The sequence below is a fragment of the Gasterosteus aculeatus genome, chromosome 8 (genome assembly GCF_964276395.1).
Source record: "Gasterosteus aculeatus chromosome 8, fGasAcu3.hap1.1, whole genome shotgun sequence".
NCBI classification, from domain to species: Eukaryota; Metazoa; Chordata; class Actinopteri; order Perciformes; family Gasterosteidae; genus Gasterosteus; species Gasterosteus aculeatus.
Genome location: NC_135695.1, coordinates 13,903,847 through 13,927,971, shown reverse-complemented (window position 1 = coordinate 13,927,971; position 24,125 = coordinate 13,903,847). Strand labels below are relative to the sequence as shown.

At 41.2% G+C, this 24,125-nt stretch overlaps 1 protein-coding gene across 3 annotated transcripts in view; it reads right to left on the bottom strand.

Annotated features, from left to right (window-relative positions):
• Positions 1-23,768, bottom strand: part of mfsd8l1 (major facilitator superfamily domain containing 8-like 1) — a 29,573-nt gene extending 5,805 nt beyond the window's left edge. The window contains exons 1-12 of one of the 3 annotated variants that reach the window (XM_040184829.2): positions 23,387-23,669; positions 21,897-22,082; positions 21,688-21,750; positions 21,237-21,356; positions 20,932-21,011; positions 20,493-20,850; positions 20,290-20,363; positions 19,819-20,032; positions 19,402-19,524; positions 19,160-19,290; positions 18,190-18,298; positions 1,130-2,540 (exon numbers count right to left, since the gene is read on the bottom strand). In XM_040184829.2, the coding sequence (XP_040040763.1) occupies positions 18,218-18,298; positions 19,160-19,290; positions 19,402-19,524; positions 19,819-20,032; positions 20,290-20,363; positions 20,493-20,850; positions 20,932-21,011; positions 21,237-21,356; positions 21,688-21,750; positions 21,897-22,082; positions 23,387-23,471 (1,515 nt within the window). In that variant the 5' untranslated portion in view covers positions 23,472-23,669 and the 3' untranslated portion in view covers positions 1,130-2,540; positions 18,190-18,217. Of the gene's footprint in view, positions 1-1,129; positions 2,541-16,557; positions 18,299-19,159; positions 19,291-19,401; positions 19,525-19,818; positions 20,033-20,289; positions 20,364-20,492; positions 20,851-20,931; positions 21,012-21,236; positions 21,357-21,687; positions 21,751-21,896; positions 22,083-23,386 lie in introns of those variants that run through there. The other 2 variants (XM_078108287.1, XM_040184827.2) reach the window with 2 other exon arrangements.
• Positions 23,769-24,125: the final 357 nt, after the last annotated feature.

Here is a 24,125-nt window from a genome sequence, read left to right as displayed (position 1 = left end):
TGACAGATTTTAGCATTACACATATATTCAAGTTTTGCTGGCATCATTAAAAAAATCCAACAGTATTTTTGTATGTCAGGAATGGTCCTATTCACCATTGTGTACATCAATTATTTATTTTAATAGGTTTTGTTCACTAACAAGTTATTAAATTAAAAAAAAACTGACTTCAGCTTCACATTCAGCTTACAGACACACAACTTGCAGCGAGCAAGGACACTTAAGCACTCTTAAAATATTACACTCAGTCTCCATTAAAGCCACAGAAACGTTTCCTCTCCTCAGCCAGCATTCAATATCAGTTATATATCAAGCAGAACTCCAGTATGGCTGCCAGAGGATGTTTTAAATTACCTGAAAATTCTTTGTTGCTTAAATAATACCAGATGTGTTGTATAGGAAAAACTGAACCTCATGGAGAAATACATTTGTGAATGCACTCAAACAAATGCAGTACTCTCTAACATCTTCAGAAGGCCCACGTTTGAAATTTGTCCAAGAATAAAACCTTGCAGTGAGAAACGCGGCGGCCATCATCACCCCCACTATCATTCCACCAACACCGACTTTAACATGCCCGCTGCGTTTGTCAATCATCCAGTCAGTTATACAAGGTGTCAATCATCTTCCTTGCTGAGCAGCCATCAGGCGGCGCTGCCAGAGAGAACACCGGCCCCTCTGCTGCACTCCGGCATGAACTCCTCACCGCAGGCATAATGCACTTGGCCTCCCTCCAGCCGTCCTTCAGCCTCCTTTACCTTTCTCTCTCTGTTCATAACACCGGCATTTATGGACTCAAAAAGATCCATCACTCAGAGTAGTCTATGTACCATACCCCACCCCCTGCCCTTGTTTTCCTCCCTATCTCCGTTTAGGCTCTTATCCAACTATTCCTGGTATTTAGCCTGATTGACAGTATTTAATAATGTGTTCAAGAATAAAAGGGCATTATTAAAAGGGTGAAGGGGGAGGGTGGCAACTAAAGGCCAGCTATCAGCACCGCCAGGTGAGAAAGTGTGTTTGTTTAGGCACTGGTTTGCAGGTACAAATGGATTACGTTGCTAGTAACGTATGCTGGCAAGAAGGTGTTACTTAAAGGAGACACATAAAAGGTGTTTTAATTAAATTCATTTTATTTTGTATAGCCCAAAATCGCAAATTACAAATTTGCCTGTGAGGGCTTTACCGTCTGTACACAAACGACATCCTCTGTCCCGAAACCCACCATCGGCACAGGAATAATAGCTTTTTCAATCAATGGGTAATAATTATCTCCACCAATGCCACCCAGTGTGCGCAATAATATAATTTTATATTGTAATGATGGTAATTTGGTGTGTAATTCGATGTGAAGTTAGCAAAAGTCAAACAGCACAAAAAGGCATTACTAGCACGTCTAGGAATGCGCGCTGTGCCGCCGATCCCGGCCAATGATAAGGCGCCATCTGTTACCCATGAGCGGTGGGCTGTCCGTGCACACAGATGCAAACACACACCACTTGTCACTTGTTCCAAAAAGGCCCTCCCTTCGTTGCCTCAATTATGAAGGGGTTTTGGTGTTTCAAGCAGGGGTTTTTTTCTTCTTCTTTTTGTTATTGTTACGTCTTCGCGGCGACACACACTTGCCTTTCTTCCTTCCTTCGGTTTCTAGCCGGGATTACGAGAAGCAAAAGGGGGTGAGGGAGTCGCTTTGAACTCCCGTCTATGTTCTCTATCTTCAATGAATTTAGGGACACATGGCTCCAAAACGGCAATTCCATTCCCATCCATCCAATTTGATTGGATGTGCCAGTGTCAGCAGGGGAGAGGGAGAGACTTACAATTGTAAGCAAAGGAGTGGCAAGAAAGAAAAAAAGATTACAGAGATTACATTTAATATATCAGTTTTTTGCTCATGCTGTGTCCCTGATTGTTGTGCTTGGAAGACGTTCAGAGTGCACGAGGGCTGCCACGGGGCACAGAGCGAGGATAAGGTGACTCCCAACTTACAAATGGAAGGATTGTGTTTCCACAAAGACCTTTCAAAAGTAAAGTGCCATAGCACTCTTTCTGACCTCCCTTTATTTTAATTAGTGCATGAATGTTGATTTGTCATGATTGTTGAAGTCCTTTTTTACTAACTCACCTTCTGTCACACAACATGGAAGTAGTTCCAATCAAAGTTCCTGTTATCTGATGGAGAGTTGGAATAAAAGGCCAGCAGCAAAGAGCTGGCCAATCAGTCACTGCTGGAAGTATAACCTTATGCCTGATATCTGCTCTGGCTTTCGCTATTTCATAGGCTGTTTTTTTTGCCAAATGTGAGGATGGAAATTAAATATGAAAAAGGTGTCCTTTCTTTCTTGCAATAGGCAATATTTAAGCATCCATCAGTTCACCCAACCCGATTCAATTTCCCCCGTTTACTTGAAAGTCACTTCTAAGTCTTCCCCCATTATATGGTGCTTAACATTCTCCAACGTTTGGTCCCCAAGGTGGTTTCCTGTGTGACAGTGTCGGGAGACGTTAGATAAGCGGCAAGAGGGTGACACGGGACACACCTGTAAGAAACAGAAAAGGTCTCCAGATTAGTGGGAAGCCACCAGGGGAGCACCAGCAGGTGGTGTTACCACAGAAGTGATGAATCAGAGATAGTGGGTTCCTAACTGAAGTTAGTAAGTTCCAATTTTTACTCATTCAACCAACTAAAAATATATGCAGGCTGCTCTCATCAACGAATATTACGTTATTCATGACATTTATAAATCAGTATAAAATGCCATAGTGGAAAACACTTTTGATGACCTCTGACACAACTTTACCTCTCTTTTCACCCTGTTTTACACATATATTGTTGATGATGGATCACATAGAGCAAATAGTCCAGCACAGTAATTTATTATTGCCCCAAAAGAATCTTGAGCTGAGGCCCTGGCTCTTCTGGACGCTCAGTACAAAGATTTAGTGTGATAAGCCTCACAGGTATAGCCGGGCAGTACGTTATCCCCGGTCACCCCTGCAATCCCCCCGGGCACCTTCGGATAAACAAGTGTGTTCTTGCCCGACCTGTCAGCGAAATAAAGGGTTGACAAAACGAGACGTGACGCTGAGGTTGCCAAGTGCTTGCGTTCCACCGTTTTTTCATGTTTTGTTGATGATTATTATTTATTTATTTTCTTCCATTTCCCAGGATTGCAGTGCACCACAACCCCCGCGTGCTGCCAAAGCATGTCCCTCCGATGAAGTCGAAACAAACTCGGGTGCTTTTCCAAAACCAATTCTGCGGCGCAGCCAATCATAAAAGTCTTCCTTTATTTAACGAAAACCCACAGAATCCACGCCGCTCGCCGACGTGAGTATATTAGCAGTTTGTTTCTTGGAGTGTGCACGTGAGTTTCCCGTGGGGCCCGTGAAGGAAGAAAATATGGGTCGCGGACCCAATTCTCTAATCCCCGCGTCCGCCCTCCTTCTCTTAACCTCAGCCTTCTCTCCACGCTGGTCACAACTTCCGTCACTCCGCAGACGTCTCAGCTGTCCCGCTTCCTCACTGTCAAGGTGCTAACAAACCGTGAAGGGTGTCAATATGGAGGTCCTGTGATCAGAGTTTGGCTCGCACATGAAAGCTGCCATACATGCGTGCTAGTCGGGGCCAGCAGCACCCCGTGCGTGATGGCGGGTCTACGACCCTGTGAAGAAAGAACTTGGTGGTGGGCCAATCGGCTCAACATACCTGGGCTCTCAGCGACCCACACTCGATGCAGATGAGAGCAAAGTTTTGGCTTCGGCCAGCGTGGTGCTGATACAAACCCCGCAGATCTGATACCAATTAGCGGCGGTCCGAGCGTGTGCTTCCCGGACTTGGCTTTTGTTAGAGAAACTGAATAAATGGAGAAAAATAAGAGAGGGAGCAACAAAAAAAGGGGGGGGGGCTAAAAAAAAAATGTCTGGAAAGTGGAGAGAGAAAAACGGGGTTGAGGGATTGTTTTAGAGGAATGATCTGGCAGCAAAAGGCTTAAATAGTCTGGAGGATAATGTTCCCTGGGCTTCAACTGTAGAAATTAGTAGCGATACGGCCAAGTGGACAAAGCGGGAAATTTAGGATGTACAGTGAACCTTGTGACCACACCCGAAAACTTGCCTAACGCTCAAATACTGAGGAATGGCAGCACAAATACAAGCACAAAGAATCCCAGTCATTTCGATGCACCATTGTGAGCGCTCTCCCGTCGCAGGTGGAGGGTTGGCATTTAACCAGTCAGCAATGCCCCGCTGAGCTCCCAGCAGATTTGCAGTTCATCACGGGGTTATATCTCTCTCACTCTTTTTTCTCTGTATTCATTACTCTGCCCTTAACATTAGCATTTTCCAAAACCAGGTGAAATGTTGCCCCCTAGTGGAGCATTTCTGTGATTTAACAAATAGTCACTAAATCGTTGAGCTAATTTGAACCAAAGACCTCTGTGTGAACCCTGTGTCAATCAGAGTTCATGCTGTCTGCGTTTACAGCTAAGCTTCTTTTTATTCTCTGATAATAAAGCTTACACACATGTCAGGACTACACACTGCCTGAGATTTTGTTTATTAGTTTGAAGCATCTTATCCGTTGATGATGGAGAGCGTTTTCTGGCTATGCACCACCATATGATGAGGATGCACATTGTCATTATTCGCTAAATGAATACCTTCCAGGTCTATCTTTTAACCTTGCCAGTAACTTTTAATTTCCCGTCAATGCCCTTCTGAAATTTCTGTTTTATCTTTCTGTTGAATATTTAAACACAGTGGAGCAAGTACTACTTGCAGAGGTGTTATGGATTTCCATTAAATACACCAAATGAAATGGTTTAGTTTTAATCAGTCTAGGGTTTAACAACTTATTGCGGTAATAATAAATACATGTGGATGTCAGGGATACAGTGTAGTAATGTACTGTTTTGTACATGCATAAGGCAGTGATGAAAGACTAATTAATAATATTAACATTCATATTAATAATACTATTGTAGTCCCCGTTTAGTTATTTCAATGTTACTAGAGTAGATACATGTGATAAACACAAGTACAAGTTACACAAGACAGCGAATCTGGACAGAATTTTAAAGAAGAAAAGCATTTATCAAATGTAATTGTAAGTACAAAAATAGGGTACCGAATTTGTCCAAGTGTAGCTGTTAGTTGAACCAGTTACCAGAAAAAAGGGGAAATACACATGTATATATATATATATATATATATATATATACATATGTATTTTTGTGTGTGTACGCGTATAACGTATATTTTTTATTTTACACTGAAAGGCATGCGTTACTTTATCAAGTCTTGATAAACATTTAGGTGGCTTTAATCAACCCGCCTACGCTAAAACTAGACTTTAATCTATTTAAATTATTAAATTTGTCAGACAACTATTTTTTTTAAGGAGCAGGTGTTCTTTATTATGTTTTTATGATGGATTTATTGGATTAAAAGTTTAATTGGAACTAATCTTACAGAAGGCATATATGAGACATATTGTACCTCATGAATTGTGTGTGGTTTGTTAATGTCTTTCAGTGTGTGCCATCTTTTAAACATAATTTAAAAAGAAAAAAATAATATAATCTATCCGTTTTATTTCATCAAATGTTATTGTCTTGCTTTAATTTTGTTTTGAACATCATTTTATAACAACTGATCTATTCATTTAATGGATCTATTTTTTAGAAATATAGCATTTCTTGAAGCTTTTAATTTGTCGTGCGAAAAATCAGTGGAGATAAATATGAAGAGCATTACTAAATATACACATTGAAAATAATGTTGAATAAACATGTCTGATATTGAGGCCATGAGTGATCTGACCCAGGAAAATAATAATAATAATAATATATATTTTTTTCAATTTGCAGGAACAAGTGTTTTCTTCAGTCCTGCTTTCTGCAGCCTCGCTGCATTACTTCTGCTCTGTGGCACATCAGGAACACAGCTGCGCTTATTGTCAATGTTTATCATTGTTTTCCCACTCCCGACATACACACATGACTGGTAGCGATGTCGACATCATGGCGAGGAATGGAGGGGAGACGCTAACGAGCATGCTCAGTACTCGCCGTGAGACGTGATGCACTGAAAAGGCACACCGCTATTTACAGAGGAAAGAAAATGGGCCGTTGCCCATCTGTGGCCCCTCTGACTGCATCTCCACACAACAACTGGTCTGCTTTACTGGACTCTCTTATCTTAATGAGGTTGAATCCTTTGCTTTGCCTACAGTGGATCGGCAGATAGGATTGTTTTTAAATAGCCCGTACGCCCCCCCGCGTTACTTGTGTACCTCCGTTGGCTCGCTGTCTGCGGCGCATCAAGCCACGGAGGCCGCCTTCCATGTCTGAACTACTGAGACATGATACATCAGTGTCAAAGTTGTCATCTATTCTGGGACCAAGAGCCTGTTAGGACAGATCTCTACTTTTCTCGAGGGTATTGACAAAGAGATTTGCTCTAACTGTCCCCCTCAGACATCCGGATACAGATTGAGGAAAAGCCGGCGAGGTGGTATGCTGAATATGCTGAGGAGCCCAATCCAGCAAACTGTCTGCGTCTTTTGTGGTGATACATATATAGGGAAGTTAGCCAAGTGTCTTATCTGAGATTTAAGAGCCGAGTGAAGAGAGTAGAGGTCAAGTTATGCTGACTGTTATTGTGACTCCAAGTCCTGGAGAGAGACTTGTCCCAATGTTAACAAGGGCACGAGGTCATCATCAAAAAGGCACAGAAAGCTCAGACTCTGTTACTTGTGCATGAACTGAAAGTCACCACTTCCACGTTGACCCTGCTGCCCCCTAATCCCAGACCTAATCCCAGACCTGATCGCAGACTTGATCCCAGACCTGATCCCAGACCTGATCCCAGACCTGATCCCAGACCCCTGCAAACCGACTGTCTCCGTTCTGCTGGCTGGCGGCCATTTACCGAGAACTCTAACATGCAGGGTAAAAAGTTGCCTCGCTGTGTGACACTTGTGCTCTTTGCTCCCTTTCTTCACACTAACACTCGCTGAAAGTGAAATGTTAACGCCAAGGCACATTGTCGCCGAAACCACGCCATGGAAATCCGTAAGAATATCTTTTATTTGGTTTAGTCACTAAACGCAGAAACATTTTCATGTGAGAGAATTTAGAGACAGGTTTGCGTGAAAAGCCTGTGGACAGGTTTCAACCACCCAGTAAGATGATTGTGTAGACTGCCGACCCGGTTCGGGGTCATCGGACTCGGGGTGGGAACATCTCTGGCTGCGGGACTTAGTTTTCTAAACTTACTATAATTAAATGATCAGGTGCCACATAATGTCGCAGACACAGCGCAGCGGCAAATAGAACTACTTTGAAAAGTAAGTAGTCAGTACAAATCTTTTTTAAATGCTGCTGAATTTGTTCACAGGTCATGTTTTCTTGAAAACTTGAAAACTCAAAAAGTCTTTAACTTGCTGGAGATGATGACGCTGTTGCTATTTGAGCACAGAGCTTAATTGAAAAATGACGGCAGGGCTTGTTTATAGCAGAGATACCAAAAAAACTAAAATACATTTTCTTGTAGGGCTGTAAATTCTGACTATGCAAATAGAAAGCTACCAAAAATGTATAGTTCAACTACTAACTAAATGACACCTAGTTCACAACTACGGCACCGCACAGTACTGCGAACTACATGTTTAAAATGTTTTTGCATTTATTTTATTGTTATTAAGAATGAATCTAAATACATGAAACTCTTCATTCAATTGTATCCCTTGTTTTATCAAATGGCTCTAGAAAAGCACAACATAATTAAATATGGCTATTTATTAAATGTAATACAGAACAGAACACTAGTAACCCACAGCTAACTTGTCTTTTTAGTGTGTTTTATTATTTATTTGAGGGTAACAAATGCATGTTTATTCATTCAAAGTTGAATTTCTATTTTCTAAAGCTATGAGTAAAGATGACTATCAAGTGTAATCTTCCTTATCATTGAAAAAGAAATGTCACACAAATATATCCGTAATATCTCAAAACTGTAGTAAGTGTACTCGGGAATGTGCCTAGCTATAAACATAAAATATTCTTGATATAATTAAATAAATTTCATATAAAAAATGTACAGTATTATTCATAAATACTTGAAAAGATCTTACAATGTGTAAAGGAGGACATGAAATCTAAATATTTCAAAATAAAAATGTAGGTTGTTACGTAGTTTCTATCGACACATAATATATCAAATGTACTTTGAACAATTTTGTTGTTGCTATGATATGTTATGTTTATAATATACAGTATTGTTCATAAATATGTCAGAGAAGAAAGCTGTAAATGTTAAGTATGAAATCAAAGATAAATGTTTGAAAATAAAAATGTGGCCCCAATGAAGTGATTCCATAACACGCCAGTCAGAAACAATATTGCTGTTAAACCAGAACGTCCTGTAAAATCAAGGGAAAGGAAAAAAGGAAGAAAAAAAAGGATTTTGTCCGGGCTCCCGTTCAGGGGAAGAGAACATTGGAAGATTTACGCCAGCATTAATTCAGATGGACCTTAGGGACAGATAACCAAAGCAGCTCCTAAAGCCATCCCATAATCTGCATAGAGACCCAGAAGGAACCAATAAATGTCCACACATCGGAAGATCAGAAAGCAGATAGTTTAGAAATATCCACAGTCTATTAAATAGGAGAGCATGTAAAGGCAAATAAAGGCATACAAGGTCCAGAGGGTCCCCATTCAAAGTTACACAATTTAAATTTAAAACTCATATGAGAATTATATTGTGAATAAATGTAATGCCTTAGGGAGTAATACTCTGCCAATATTCTTGCAACAATTTTATCTCTTTTTTTTGCTTTAGAAGAAAGTTTTTTATGTGTATGGTCTGAGATAGAAAGTGATTTTCCTAAATAAAACGTACCTCCAGAGAATACGTTACCATTAAGTGGAGCACAGGTGTTCTGCAGGGCTCCACTTGTAAAATGAGTTGGCAGATTGTTTGGCCGTTGACTTTGGAACAGGGTAACATGAACACAGTGTCAAGTAGTTATGGAATACAACAGTGAAATGGAGTTGATGGCAGTGGGCAAAGGGGAGAAATCATTTTGCCATCTTAATAAACCATGATCATTTCTCCAATCCCACAATGTGACAGAGAGAAACAGTAATGTAATGTGGTTTATTAATTGAATATTAATTGAACACGTGTATTGTCAGTTGTTTTTTTCAGCCGTGGTAGCGGCAAAATCGTATTTCATTTTGAATTTGTTAAATCTCAATGACTTGAAGCTCAGTTTGCATTGTGTAATTTAGAGTTCAACATAGCAGGTCTTCCAAAATTAGTTACCGATCATTTTTTAGATACAAAAAAGATTTGAAAAAATAGATATTTATAATTTGTCAGATGAGAATGTAGAAAATAAACAAACAAAAAAAGTGTATGAAAAGTGCAGGAAAAGTTGTAAACATCTTCAAAATATGAGGTCCCCTCAAAAATGATCTGCTGATCTTTCATGGTCTCGGTGTTCCTAAAATCTTGTCTCATTATTCATAGCAAAAAGTGATCTTTGCCTAAACACTCATTCTCTCAGTCATTTTCTGATAGCTCTATGCTAGTTCTACAATATATTATATTGAGAGGAAACTAAATGAGATCATTTTTCCTGTTGACTCTTTGATATGTTATTGATCAGGGCGCAGCTGTTACACCATCACACACGTCATTTTCTTCCCTCCTAAAATGGAGTATCATTTATTTAGCTGAGGTCTTAAAGAATATGAAATAATACCTTTGACAAAAGGGCAGAGGATTTGGATTAGAGGCAACAGGGACGTGACGCATGAATCCCAGATAAGGGACAGGCAGTGAAACATGAGTTAGAAAAACAACGAGCATAAGAGCAGCGGTGTTATGACAGTCTGAGAAGTAAACAAGAATGAACCCGGAGATCACCAAACCAAATGAGACTTCATGGGAAGAACGACTAAGTTATCAAAGTCCTCCTTAACGCAGCCGTGTTTGTTTGCGCCTTAAACCAACGCGCTCAAAAAAAAAAAAAAAACATACTAAAATGATTAATGTTGAGAGAAATGTAAAATGGAGAGTGGAGAAAACAGGGTGGGTTATTAAACCCAGGAGGGTCAGGGCGTTGCCCGCCGTCAACTTTTACACAGAGGTCATTGACAGGCCACGTTACGTCGTCCGATTGAGTGGCATGTGTTCTTGGCACGGCCGCGGTGTCACTGCCGGGTCTCGGCACAACATGAGAGCAACACTCAGGCCGTACTTTTCTCTAATCTGATGAGACATTCATTGGCTTGACCGTGTATTCTGCATTTAAAGGCCGGTCTACAAGCCATTGCTCTTTGACATGTCCGCCACCCTCGCACCTCGCTGCAGTGCCACAAAGACAAGAGAGGTCGCAGGTGGAAGTGGCGAGCGGGCACCCAGGGGGAGAAGAAGAAAAAAAAAAGAGAGTGGAGTAGTGGGGAGTCCCATGGCAAGGTCAGGAGTTCAGAGTTGGGAGTGTTGTCACCTGCTCGGCTTGGCGCATCTTATTTCTACCGCCCCCTGCACACCCTCCATGCTGCCCCCCCCCCCCTCTCTCTCTCTCTCTCTCTCCCCCGCTAATTGGATTTAATGAGCGATTTAACAACACAGCACTGCCCGATCAAATCAACCGCCTACTGTCCACCGCGCTTAATTCTGGGTCACAGCTTTCTAATGCCAGCATGTCCCAGGTCCCTCCTTTCTGCAGCCTCATTGCTGCCGAACACGTTCGCTCCCTCCTCTCTCACCTCCCTGTCTGTGTCTCTTAATGTCCACCCGGTCTCACCCCAAAAGCCTCAAATCAGAATAAATGGAAATGAGAAGAAAACAAAAAACAATCCGAGGGGCCTCAGTGGATGCATCTTTCAATTATTGTCTGGCGATACCCAGATTTTAGTTTAATTTCATTTCTCACTACACTTGACTTCAGTTTGAAACGGACAGACTTAACTGTCCATTTGGTATTTTTATTTTATCCAAAAGACATCTGGTTAGGAATGATCTCATCTGGCAGAACAAGATGATGTTGACATCACACAATTTGATTAAATCGGCCTAAAACATGCTTGATATGAATGCAGATACAGCCCTGAATCTCATTTGATTATAAGAATATCTACATTTCAAATTTCAGCATTTTAGTTCCAAACTAAATGTATTATAACTAGTAAAAGTAGTGCAACTTTTTACCTGCTTGTGCATGATTTTTTAACTACAGTTTATGTGCACTTTTATGCGGACAACTTTGGAAACTGTGCTGCAGTTTTTGAATATTTTCAAAGATGCATTTATCATTGAGAAAAAACACTCCAAACGTTTGCAAAACAGTTTCCTATATTGGAAGAGATATTTAATGTGAGGTAAATGGGTTCAAACATACCAACTCACTGGCATTTTCCTTAAATCTCATGAGCTCACACGATGGATTTTGTGAAGCTCAAACGTGTGACCACTTTGTTACAGTTCATCTATATGTGTTCACTTATCAGAACACAGGCTCCTGATGCAACGCCACAGTCAGCCATGCATGTGGTCAAAGCCGATTTGATTTTCTCACATGTATGACACTATATGAAAAAAGGTCAGCTCGTGAAACCTTCTCTCCACTCGGCTGTTGGGAATATTTTTGTCCTCATTCCCACAGATTCCAAATGTATGATTTATTTCTCAGGGTGATGATAAAATATTTGTGAGTTAGGAAACATCCAAGTAAGCCAGAGCAGTGGTTCAGTTGAGACACATTTGTCAGTGCAGTTTGCCAAAGCTGCTTCGCAACTCATAACGCAGAAAGCAGCTTAATTATTAGGTCAAGAGAAATGGCCACGAGTTATGTTGGGATGTTACAGGGTTCAACGTGTTATTATCTCTGCATTTGTTTGGGGTGTCATGGCAAATGCACTTAAGGTATTAATTGCATAGTATCCCCTCCCACAGCTACAAGTAAATAAATACATTTTCTTTATTTTGCCACACACGCTATTTATAATTTGTGTCTATAAATATTCTAGCATACATATGGGGAGGATACAAGCAAATGCAGCACATTACATACAAAGGAATGCTGATAGCGTTTTGCCTGTATTAAGATGCCTCTGTGGGATACATAAGTTTATTTTATGCTTCTTCACATGTTAAACACATGGCAACAGATGGACACATTTCACATTCACCCAGCCGTCACATTCTGTCACACATGGACAAAAACAGAGCCGGCGGTTAATCGGGACGAAAATGCCAGTAGGTCGTTCAGACGTATAACTTCATATGACTGTGGACATGGCAACACAACCCCCCCCCACGGCTAAGGGCACATTTGTATTTTTTATGAACATTTACTTATTTAGATTTTTTGAAATATAGTGGAAACTGAAAAGAAAATTGCATCTGTGTTATAAATGTTGATCTTACACTTGTAGTTGAATTAGGAATGGAAGAAAATACATAATGTATCGTCCCTCAACCATATGTGCTGTTAAAGCTGCATGGAACACAATTGTGTAAGAACAACCTGGTACTTATTATAGCTTCAGTATTTTTTACATTGAGCTGGAATCCAAATTGACAAGATGAACTCTCGCCAGGCTGCTCTGATAGTCAGCTCGGTCCGGCAACATGTCATAAGCAAAATAACGAAGGCTGGCATTGCCGTTGACGCGTTTTCTAACTTGACCTTTCAGAGTGAGCCGTTGGCCGCAGCGCATTTCTGGTAGGACGATAGACGACAAAATGCATCTTCACATGCAAACCGTTTGAATTGAAGTGTCTTCAGTAAGGAAATCCAAAAGAAAAATCCTACAATAGAGCATTATCCATTGCACAGCGGTGTAATACCTGGCTGTACGTTTCATCTCTTTAGTCACATTGGTATTGCCGATACCATCAACGCTTCATTACCGAATTGGCTTTTTCCCCAGAGTCTTTGTGCTTTCTCGCCTTTTTGCACTGACTGTGGATCACGGTCCTGCCTGACACTGCTATTATATTATTATTAGTAGCCGCATTGCTACTGCTGATACCATTACGTATTGTTGTTGCTATTCTATTCCAACCACTGCTACTTTTATTTCCAGTATCATTGTGCTCACTACTCATTATAAGAATAATATCTCCCATATGCATTGGAATGTATTGTAAATTTGTCATTGTGTGCACATGACGTGCAGGCTTTTGCACCGTCCATCTCCCTAAAGCGCTTTTTGCTTCTACTTCTCCCAGTTTTGTCTTTTTCCGAGAGTTTGTCCTGTACCGATGAGTAAAGCCCTCTGAGGCAAATTTGTTATTTGTTAAATTGAATTGAATCCCTGCTCTTTAAAAAAAATATCAAATTTTATCTGATAAGGAATTTCATTGTATTTCATTATTTAATGCTCCATATCCAAATGTACCAAAATAACTGGGGTACGACCATAATGCATAACAAGTGCCATTATGTTGAGGAGAATTCAAAAATGAACTCATTATTTTAATGGAGGTATTTCAACGTTGTATGCGATTCTAAAACGTAAAACTATGCAGCAAACATCTACATTGTCTGTTCTGCGTAATGATAATCTCGAGAGAACTGAATCTTTTATGTCCTGTTTTGCGTTCGGCAGCTTCACAGAAGCAATGAAAGTCACACCAATTTGTGTTTTAACGTCAAAGTCTCCATCCTAACTGGCGGCCCCCTTTTTTTTGCACTAAAGCAGATAAATTTATTCGCATACATCTGTCCCTTCGGCGCACTGTTTGGTAGAAGCTTCGATCTCTTTTCCATCGCCCTGTTCCTCTTTTAATTTCACCAAACTCTCTCACTTTTTTTTCCCCCGGCTCCCGTTCCCATCCGCCCTCCCCGGAGTTTACCCAATCCCCCCTTGGTTCAGCGGCAGGGCAGTGGGTCACGCCACTGGCTTGATTTTCACACTCTTCCCCCTACTGAACGCCACGTCAAGTTAATCAGGGTTAACAATTGCGGCGGTGCCTTGCTGAGCAGGGCTCCCATCGGCTTAGCGTGGACTGGCTCTGGTGATACAGATGGGCTGGTAATCTCTGTTGTCGGAGCGAACTGGGTGGGTGGAGGGTGGAGGCATATCGCGGCTGCCTGGGCGGGTGCGGGAGGAGGGTTTTCGGAAAGAAGAGAAGTAAGTATGTGACTAAGGTGGAGGATTCAATGTTCGTTAATCCTGAATGTGAAGGAAGATTGTAGTTTCCTAAACTGCAATGACAACAAAAAATGCCAGACATAATATAAGGGGACTATATTTTTTTTCTCATGCTTTCATTTTCTTCATTGCTGGGCTTCAGCAATTTGCCAGAAAGAAAAAAAAAACACTTTTTAGCTCAACAAATAATCTCACTTATATGGCTCTAGAGCACAGCGATCTTCAAAACGTATCAAAACTAAAATGTTCATGCAAGGAAACGAGGATTCACCCGAGTTGGATTAAAGAAACGAAGATGATCAAATAGAATTACAGTGAAAAGCACAAATTAGTATTCTTTTGGTGGGCCGGCCAACATAAAGAGTTTGAAAAAGGTGTCAAATGGGACATAATTATCCTAAATCCCTCATTTGCTGCTCTACTTTAATTGACCACGCGGGTCAACACTTGAAACAGAACTGCTCCAATGTCAGGGATCAAAAGGGCCGTCAGAATCACGAATCCACTGCGAGGGTTATGAAGTTCTACGATCAAAGAGACCAGAGGAGAAAAACCTTTAGATACCGAAATACCGAAGACGACTGAGGCGTAAAACATTCGGCAAAACAGAACTCTCAGCGGAACAGCAGCTGGCCGGCTGGCACAACACAGGCCGTGCTGCCCGTGCTGCCCCGGCCACAGGCTTAATTATTTATTCTGACAGAAGAAGCATTACACAACCGCGCTTTCCTGATAGAATCCCGTATGTTTGCAGCTGGACTTCTATAGAGAACATCAAACCAAACCAAACCGGACTCACTGGATGACCTTTTCAACTCAAAGGAACGCCAGGTTAAAAAGTCTCTCCCCTGGCATGAGATTGTTACCCTTTGTTTCTGTCGCAGCACTCGACTCATCACGTTTGTTTTTTTCTCCCCGCAACCATCTTGTTTTTCAGATGTCGCAGCTCCGCGGAGTGTCATATGTATTATTAACAAAAGTCTAGTGCCAACTCGTGCAGGAACACTCACAGACTTTCACAGGTTCCCGTCGGTGGCACCATTTTGATTTTGACTCGTGGCTCAAGCAGCAACACTAAGACTCGGTGACACCAGAGCACAAACTAAATATTTCAAACACTTGGCTGCTCAAAAGCTTTAAAGTCCAGGTTTGAGAGCCCTTCTATCCATTTATTACCCATCTCAACTACAGTCATGAAAGTCTTATAATGACCAAATTGAAGTCGTTATTTATGAAGCCCTAAGTTGTCGAAAGAACGGAGAGAGGGTCTTGTAAAAGTGCAAGAGCTGGAAAAGGGGGAGATATGTGAGAAAAGTGCGAGCTGATGCTGCCGTGTGACTTTGTCAACACTCCCAAGGGTCAAATATGTATATGTTAGGCTGAGCCGCTGCGTCCCGCACGCCCCACTGCATCATCCATATTCATCTCTACACGGGCCGAACCCAGTTTGAGGAATGATACTGAAAAGTTCCACTGAACTCCATCTGCCCCCTCTGCCATCGCTGCCCTCGCTGCCCTCGCCAGTCGGAGGAAAACACAGTTCATCAAAAGTTCATGTCCATTATCGTGGTAGAATTTGGCTGCATGCGCCTCGTACCATATCCCTGTGATTGGCAGGGAGGGATGAGGAGGGGAGCTTACCAAAGTTAACCCAACCACCGCTGTTGATATGACACACAGCGCGTTCTATACTTGACCTGATGCGCGGGGTCGTTGCTCGGTCAGACCGCCGCTGTAGGCGGTGTGTGTGTGTGTGATGGGGGATCCAGTTAAGCAAAAAACTCAAAATATCCCTTTCACTGGCCGTGTGTCGTAACATTTCTTAGCATACACCCCGCCCAACGCGAAAACGGGTTCAACGAGAGTTCACGCCTGAGGCCACACCCCCTCGCCACCACGTCAGAGGGCATCACGGCGTGTCGTCATGAGTCGGAAAGACTACAACTCCGCCCTACTTTCTGGTTCACAGCGACCCCCAAAGGGCCCGTCCACTGACCTATTAACCATTAAGAACAATGTTTTGTAACGTCTGATGGTCTGCGGTCTATTTGTCTTATTATATTCTTTGTGAGAAACATACAACCATATACATACGCATTTCCTATATGTTAATGGATAATTTACAAAATGTGGAAGCATTATTATTTTGTTTTTGGGGATAACGCATGCTATTTTAAAAAACTTCGAAAAACAATCCAAGAACAAGTAATTTAATTCAAATAGGGTCTTAATCACATGAAGTCTTGTACATTTTCATATTATTATTTAAGAGATTTACTTACTCACTTACGTCACGCTTAAAATTATTCTACTGCATTGTAAACTAAATAATGTGGAGCACATGTCATGTTTGGGGAAAATTAATATTGAAAACAAAAGATTTTTAAAAGAATAATAATTTATTGATTAATTTATTAATAGCCATTGTCACTAATATTATCCACATGGCAGAAAAAAGTAATAAGATTGTAACAATTTCTGTTTAACATAAAAATAATCACAAAATATGTTGTTCAATAAAACAAATACTGAATATAAGAACTAATAAACTGAAAATAAAAGTACAAAATATACTAGGAAATTAAATTAAATAAATACAATAATTTAAATTCTACTGAAAATATAATCTGAAAAAGAAAGATTTTTAATATTGTAATGCCACACCATAAAAAAAATCAAAATTACATTTTTATATCATGTCTTGAGTTAACATATTAATCTTTCACACATAGCACTCTTAAACTTTATTCTGATGTATTTAGCTAAAAATATTTCAGTAAATAGTATACTCTTACTTTCAATTTGGAAGTCGTTTTATTCTGTTAAACATGTTGATTGTAAAAACGTACTAAAAAAAAAGAATGAGCTTAAATTAACTTTATATTAAATATAAGTGTATATATAGGCAATATATTATATGCCTGTATATTTTTATTGTGAATTATATTATAATCAACATTTACATGAGACATGCTTTTATGTTTTAATGTGACGCAAATGTTCAGTTTCTTGAGAAAATAATGAAACACAAGCTATTGTAGGGCAAAATAAGATAATCGTTTCTGTGGCAACATGGATTAATACTAAATCTGTGTGAACATATTAGGGGCCAAAGGGGTTTTAATTAATAAATGCATAATATATTTGAAACAATTAATCTCAAAAAATTTTATTGCGTTTGTGATTATGTGAAAATAAAATAACTACCTAGAGGTACAACGCATAACAACAAGCCGCTGCCTCAGCAAGCAAGATGAGGATATACTTTGGATGAAAGACTAAGAGTGCCCACTAGTGCTGAAAACATGTACTGCATCACCATCAAACCATTAAGAAACTTATTTTATACTTTGTCAGCCTTTAAGCCAGAACCATAAAACATTATAACTTCCATTGAATTAAGTGTTTCCCTGAGAAGTGTATTACTGCGACGTTATAAATGCAGCATTTTCATCCAAATGGAACAATAAAAACTCAGGATACAGAGTAGATAAAACGCACATCAATTCAATTATTTAATGTTAGTGTTAGTACTTCTTTTAGATAGTGACTCATCACACTAATTCAAGTGTAGAAGCTCATTTTAAAGTATTGATCAACAAAGCACATTTTTTAACAATTAAATGAACAGAAAATAAAGCAGTTTAAAATAAAAGCCTATTCAATAAAAAAACATTAAGAAATCTTTGGTAATTGAATTGATCCATTTCCGAACGCTTAATAAATATTTTAAATTGCTGTTCTACATAAAAAAATAAAGCTAATAACAGCTTATTCATTCTTCTACAATTCAAGGGCATGGGTCATCAAATTCCACCCCGATTTAGTGTCTAGTTAAGTTAGGATAAGTTACCTGACGAAAGATGTTCTTTCGCAAAAAAAAACATTATTTATTATTAGAGGTCCAAAATCCATGAGCATAAATAAATACAAGTACAGTTGTAAGTTTTGGATTCATGTACATATTTCAATGTTTTGCTCTAGAAAATATATTATGTTCATAAAAGGCTACCTTCCATATCCACTTTTATTGCATCGGCTCAGCCACAGTTGTCCGGGGCCTCCACTTCCTCCTCTGTAGCCGGTGGAACTAGACGGCTATATGAGAAAGCCAGCATCATCTGTATGAGACAATATTAGACCAGTTGTAATACAAGAAAGACAAAAAGAAGTAGGGAGAAACAGTTTGGCAGTAATCTCCAGGACAAAAAATCACTTGATTTAGAGAAATCTTCATTTTGAAACCCTGCCTCAAAGTCAGTGATGTCAGAGTGTGTCATTAACAATAAAAGAAAGGTATAAAAAGGCAGGGCTGTGAAGGGGGCTTCACAGTAGCCCTAATTTAAGAGATTTAAAAAGAGTCCCTCAAACACAAGCGGACTGAGGTTGTGTTTTCTTCTTTCCCAGTGATAGTGGAAACATGTAGTTGCAGGTCTATGGTTTACTTATGCTTCATTACATCCTTAGAAGCATTTGGTTATGCTTGTTTGTTGCAGAAGACAAGCTGCCGGCTATAAGATGCCAATTCACATCTCCTATGCTTCGACTTGAACCCTTTTCTGGGCTTAGTTTGTTCCTTATTTATTCTTATTCAAGTGTTGTTGTAATTTTTGATTGAAAAAGATCCCCAATTACACAATTTGTTTCAAACATTGTAAACTTTGTTTTGTGCAGATATTAAATAAGGATAAATGCAATTTTAAAAAAGTACTCATACCTAGTATTCATAAGGCAAACTGCAAAAGTATTGAGACACAATGAACAGCCCTAGCAGCTGAAAAGGCTCCATTCAATTAGATTTGGTTGAAATTGTCAATAGAAATAATACCACAACTGCCACAACTGATACCAAAATTGTTAGTTTCAGCCCTCGCATGGTGCATTTTAGACAATTCGCCAAATAGCAACCATAATGACTTTTACACAGACGCGACGATTTGGATATAGACACATTCTCTGTCTTCTAGGTTTCTTTTGCATACCGTTAGCAGTGCCAGCAGTGCCATCATCATCCCGAGCATGATATACATGTTCTCTGTAAGGCCACCAGCCCAAAGAGGGCCCAGAATGGTGGCCAGACCTCCCACTGAGCGACGTACTCCCTGACTGAAACCTGCAAGAACAGCAAAGCGTAGACTCAATACCCCAAGACAACAGCAAATACAAGACACACTTAGCAAAATGCAATGCTTTCTATTTTCCAAAGGATGGCGCAGTCTCTCACCTTGTGTTTTCTCAGAGGTAATTTTGGAGAAGAGGGAAACCTGAGCAACTGCTACAAAAGGCAAACCCAAAACCTGCAGAAACACCCCAATGATGAACTCAGTTAGCTGCCATGGGAACTGACCTGCAAGAGAGAACACACGAAACACTGATACATGCAGCATACAGGTAAACCAGGTATCTTACATGTTTGATTGAGAGGGTGGTTGCCAAAGAATTTCTATTTCTATATCTATTGTATACAAGAGCGTGTTCATCAAATTTGAGCATGTTGTATATTTAGCACGGTTATTCATATAAACATGTAAACCTGCCAAATCAAACAGTAAATGATGAGTTTTTTGAGGCCGAATCAGTTACATTCGATTAAGATCAATAATAAAGTGCAATAATACAAGTGTTTTCAGTGCAGTCTGACCTAGCGGGTTAGCCAAGAAGACGAGGCACCAGACACCGGAGATGTTGCAAATGGTCAGACCGATGGCCAGGACCACTCGGTCAGCAACGCGCTGACTCAGCCAGCGCACAAACAGGAAGCCAGCGATCACCTCCACGCCGCACAGACAGTACATGACGCTGTTCTCTAGCTCCCCATAGCTGAAGTACCTCTGGGTCATCGGAGTCACCATGGTCTGAGGGGGGGAATGTGTGGATATGCCGGTTCAGCGCTTAGAAAAGTCAAATCCTCACAAACCCCTAAAAAACCTTAACTTGCGATTGCCTGCCAGAGGCATCATTCAGTATAATTCCTTTATAGCAATGGTCTCACTTGTTGCCAAGTTATCTAGGAGTAACAATTAATTCATTGAAAGAAGAAAGATTACAAGTTTTAGGATGGAAGTATATATATATATATATATATATAGACTTTCAGTCTGTGTTTCTGCACCTCCAGAGCGGTCTGATTGAAGAGCGTGATGAACTGAGCAGCCAGCAGCACAACCACTTCTTCCCTCAGGAACTCTACAAAGAGAGTCAGACACACTACTTTTGAGAACTTGAATGTTCACAACGTGGTTCTTTCAACTTTTTTTGCAGACTTTTTAATGGACCCAGAACGACACCGACGAACGGTAACTGTAAACTACCCACCACGGTATCGGCTGACAGTCTTAACGGAGCCACAGGGCGCCTGGGACTCGGGTGGCTCGGCGGAGGGAGGCGGAGAGCTTAACGTGGCATTTGAGGCGCCGGAGGAGTCGCGTCCGGGTGGCTTGGATGCCACCACTGCGCCGTAGGAGCCCCCCGCCTCCTGCGACGCCATTAGCGGCTTTTCCTCGTCGCCGTCGTCGTCCTCCTCCTCCTCTTCCACGACCCCTTGGTCATTCCCCTCCTCCCTGCGCTGTCCCGTCAGACTCTGCCTGGCCTTCCCCTTCTCCAGAGGCGGTAGGTCCCAGTACATGAGGATCACCGCCACTTGAAGGAGAGTCCACATGAGGCACATGAACAACTGCAGGAGATGGAGATCGAGAGTTACAACTTTTCTTTCAGGGGGCAAAGAGTGTGATGCGAAACTCCAAGGGATCCTTACCCCTGGCGCAGTATATTTATTGACGACAAAAGGACCCACGTTGAAATCACACAGCCTCAGGAAGATGTTAAACGCTGGACCTGTGTCAAACCCAAAGTTAAAACACGTCTTTCTGTTCATATTTCCCTCAACTTGCTTGCGAGCTTCAAGCATTCATCGGGTTAAACGGGACGGAGGCGACAAGTACTCCCACTCAAATCTCATTATGTGTATCTATGTTATGGGTAAAGATCACAAAAACCAGTGCATAACAATTAAACACAAAATGATTGACATTTTTCACAAGAAAGCACGGGAGCACTGACCAATCAAAAGGCCAGCCTGCCGACATGCCATGACAGCAGCAAATGCTGTGGCGCGGTCCTTGGGGGAAGTGCTTCTGGTCAGGAAGCCAAAGATAGATGAGCCAGCACCGGTGCCGATACCTTGTGAAAAAAATACCTATTTCAGGAGTGAATTACAGTCGTTGTGTCTCATAAAGTGTTATTACATACCTAAGATACATCAGAGGTAAAGTGATACACTGTTCAAGGCAGGTATAAGTTCCAAAGGCTCATCAATGTTCTGAAATTTGGCCATTTTTGAGTTAAATATGCATCATAATTATTATAGATTATATTATTATGTATTATATATATTATTACAAGCTAAAATTAAAATCTTTACCTAGCGATACTGCCAGGCTACGCTGCTACGAGAGGTGTACTCCACGAGCTAAATGGGGTCATAGGTCAGTGTTATTTTGTTCGCACCCACCTGCCACCAGTCTGCTTGACAGTAACAGCCACTTGGAGTAGCCCATAAAGTACATGAAATTACCTGCAGGGCAAAAAGTTGTAAAAGAAAAAGTGATACATATACAGTAATAACTAGATCGTAAACAGAATAGCGAATGTATTGGTGTTGTTGAAAGAATACGGTGTCAACGCAGTAGTGATGGACGTTACAAATAGAACTGGACTCACCAATCATCTCAAAACAGTTGGCAAATAAGATGATCTTCTTGGTGGCCCCCGATTGGTCCGACCAGTAGCCGAACAGCGGTCCGGTCAGGAGGCCGCTCAGGCTGAACGCCGACAGGACCAAACCCAGGAAGTAGGGCGCAGCCTCCAGCGTCTGCAGATACCTCCATATTGTGGGCAATATTACAGCTGGGAACACAGAAGTAGGCCGTTTAGATTTGATCGGCCTCCTGAATTGCACTTTCATCTGAAGTACTGTCACCATCACGACACGTATGACGTTGACGTCGCGTTCCTCTGATCATAAGCTCCGAGCTGTCGCCTGTGTGATGCTTTCCCATTTTGTACTGTCAGCGTGGTTGCACGGATTTGAATAACTGGCTTAGTCGGACTGAAATCGAATTGTCCGTTTCATGTAAACACCTTTGTCCGACTATGTGCGGTCCGACTACGATCCGACTAACACCCCTGGATAACTCGATCCGATCCAGTTGATAGTTCGACTATTGCGGCATGTAACGGTGAATCGGATAAGGAACTGGACTCCTGTTAACATCACGGAAAAATAGTAGAGGGATGTAGCTTCACCTTGCTCTCCGTTCGCCATCTTTCTCGTAATGTTGATGTTGTTGTTGTTGTTGGTAGTGGTGAAGCGGTCAAGCGGAAATGGCTGTATCACAACTAGTTGTAATGAAAACAGCGCCACCTATCGTATCGGATATGACATGCTTTCGGCCAATGATTCGATTTATTCACTGCCATGTATATTGGGATAATAGCACTTGCCCCGAAAGATAGCATAGTCCGACTAAGTAAAGATTCAAATTATACCATCATGTAAACACACTGAGTGGCTCTCTTGGGCTGCGTCCTGGTGGCATCTCAACTTTAAGCATGTGAGTAATGTTAATGCTGAGGGAGCAGTGGCTCCGTGGTGCTGATTCAGTGGATTCTAAACTACATTATGTGGTCATGAGGAAGTGAAATGTCCGCTCTTACTCTTTAAGAAATTTTATCACAACCCCCCCCTCCAGATGATTACACAACAACAGGAGCTTGTCTTGTTTGTTTTAGTATTTTCCTGTTTTTCATGTTATTCTGTGTGTGTTAAAGTCTTATGTAGTTTATTCTTGCATTATATGTGTGTCTGTCTGTGTGGACCCCAGGAAGAACACTTGGGATCCCAATAGAGGAAACCGAACCCGGACAAAGTTTATTGGGTATCTGATCTGATTCATATAAGACACACACAGCAACTTCTCCTACCGATTGAACAACTAATCAACCTGTTAAACCCTGTTCACTCACAGTATGTACCACAAAGACACCGTAGTTTAACCACCACTCTATATTACTATCCAATGTTCAAATCAGGGATGGTGGTCGTTTTCTCCAACACAGTTTGACGTACATGGGATGAATTATGTCGTCGTTGTTCTTACAGAAACATTGAGATTTGAAAGGGGGACGCGATGCGTCAGACGCAGACGTACCGTACTCCACCCCGCTGAGCAGAAATATGAGGCCGATGGTGAAGAAGGTGAACTTCTTTTTCCTCCGGTAGTCCATGGCGTTCATCTGCTCGTCGCGGTCTCCGCGCGGAACTCTTCTGTCGACATGATCCCCGAATCCGAACGCGGCGACATTACGACGAGCTCCTTTCCCCCGTTTAAAAAAAAAAGCGAGAGGAGTTGCGGCAGGTGTGACGGTTTACCACCGTGAAGCGGGATTAACCGGACCGGTTGGGCTGGAAGGTCCAGGACTCGGGAGGCTGCTGCGTCGTCCAAATCTATCTTACGTCACTTCCGGGGGAGAAGGCGCAGGCGGCGTTCCCTCCACCTGCAGTGAAGGTAAAATGCAACTGATGAGTTTGTGCTTTCAGATGAGCCAATCGTTTAGTGGGGTTTATTTAATGTGCGTGGGGAGATTATTGGAAATGATTAGATTAGATGTATTGTGAAGGAAAAACATAGTTAAAAAAAAATATATATATAGACAAGATGCCAGATACAAAGATGCCAATTATTACATTGAGATGTTCCACTGGAAACAAAAATCTATCTAAACTATCTGAGATCCGAGGCGTGTGGAATCTTGCAGCAGAATAATACAGGGGAACACGGTGTCTCCAGTGTGACACAACCTGACGAAGCAACGTTGCATTGAGAAATCTGTGCAAAAAAAGTTACAGCAGCACTTTTGACATAAAGGAGTATTCTGGTGAAAAGCACT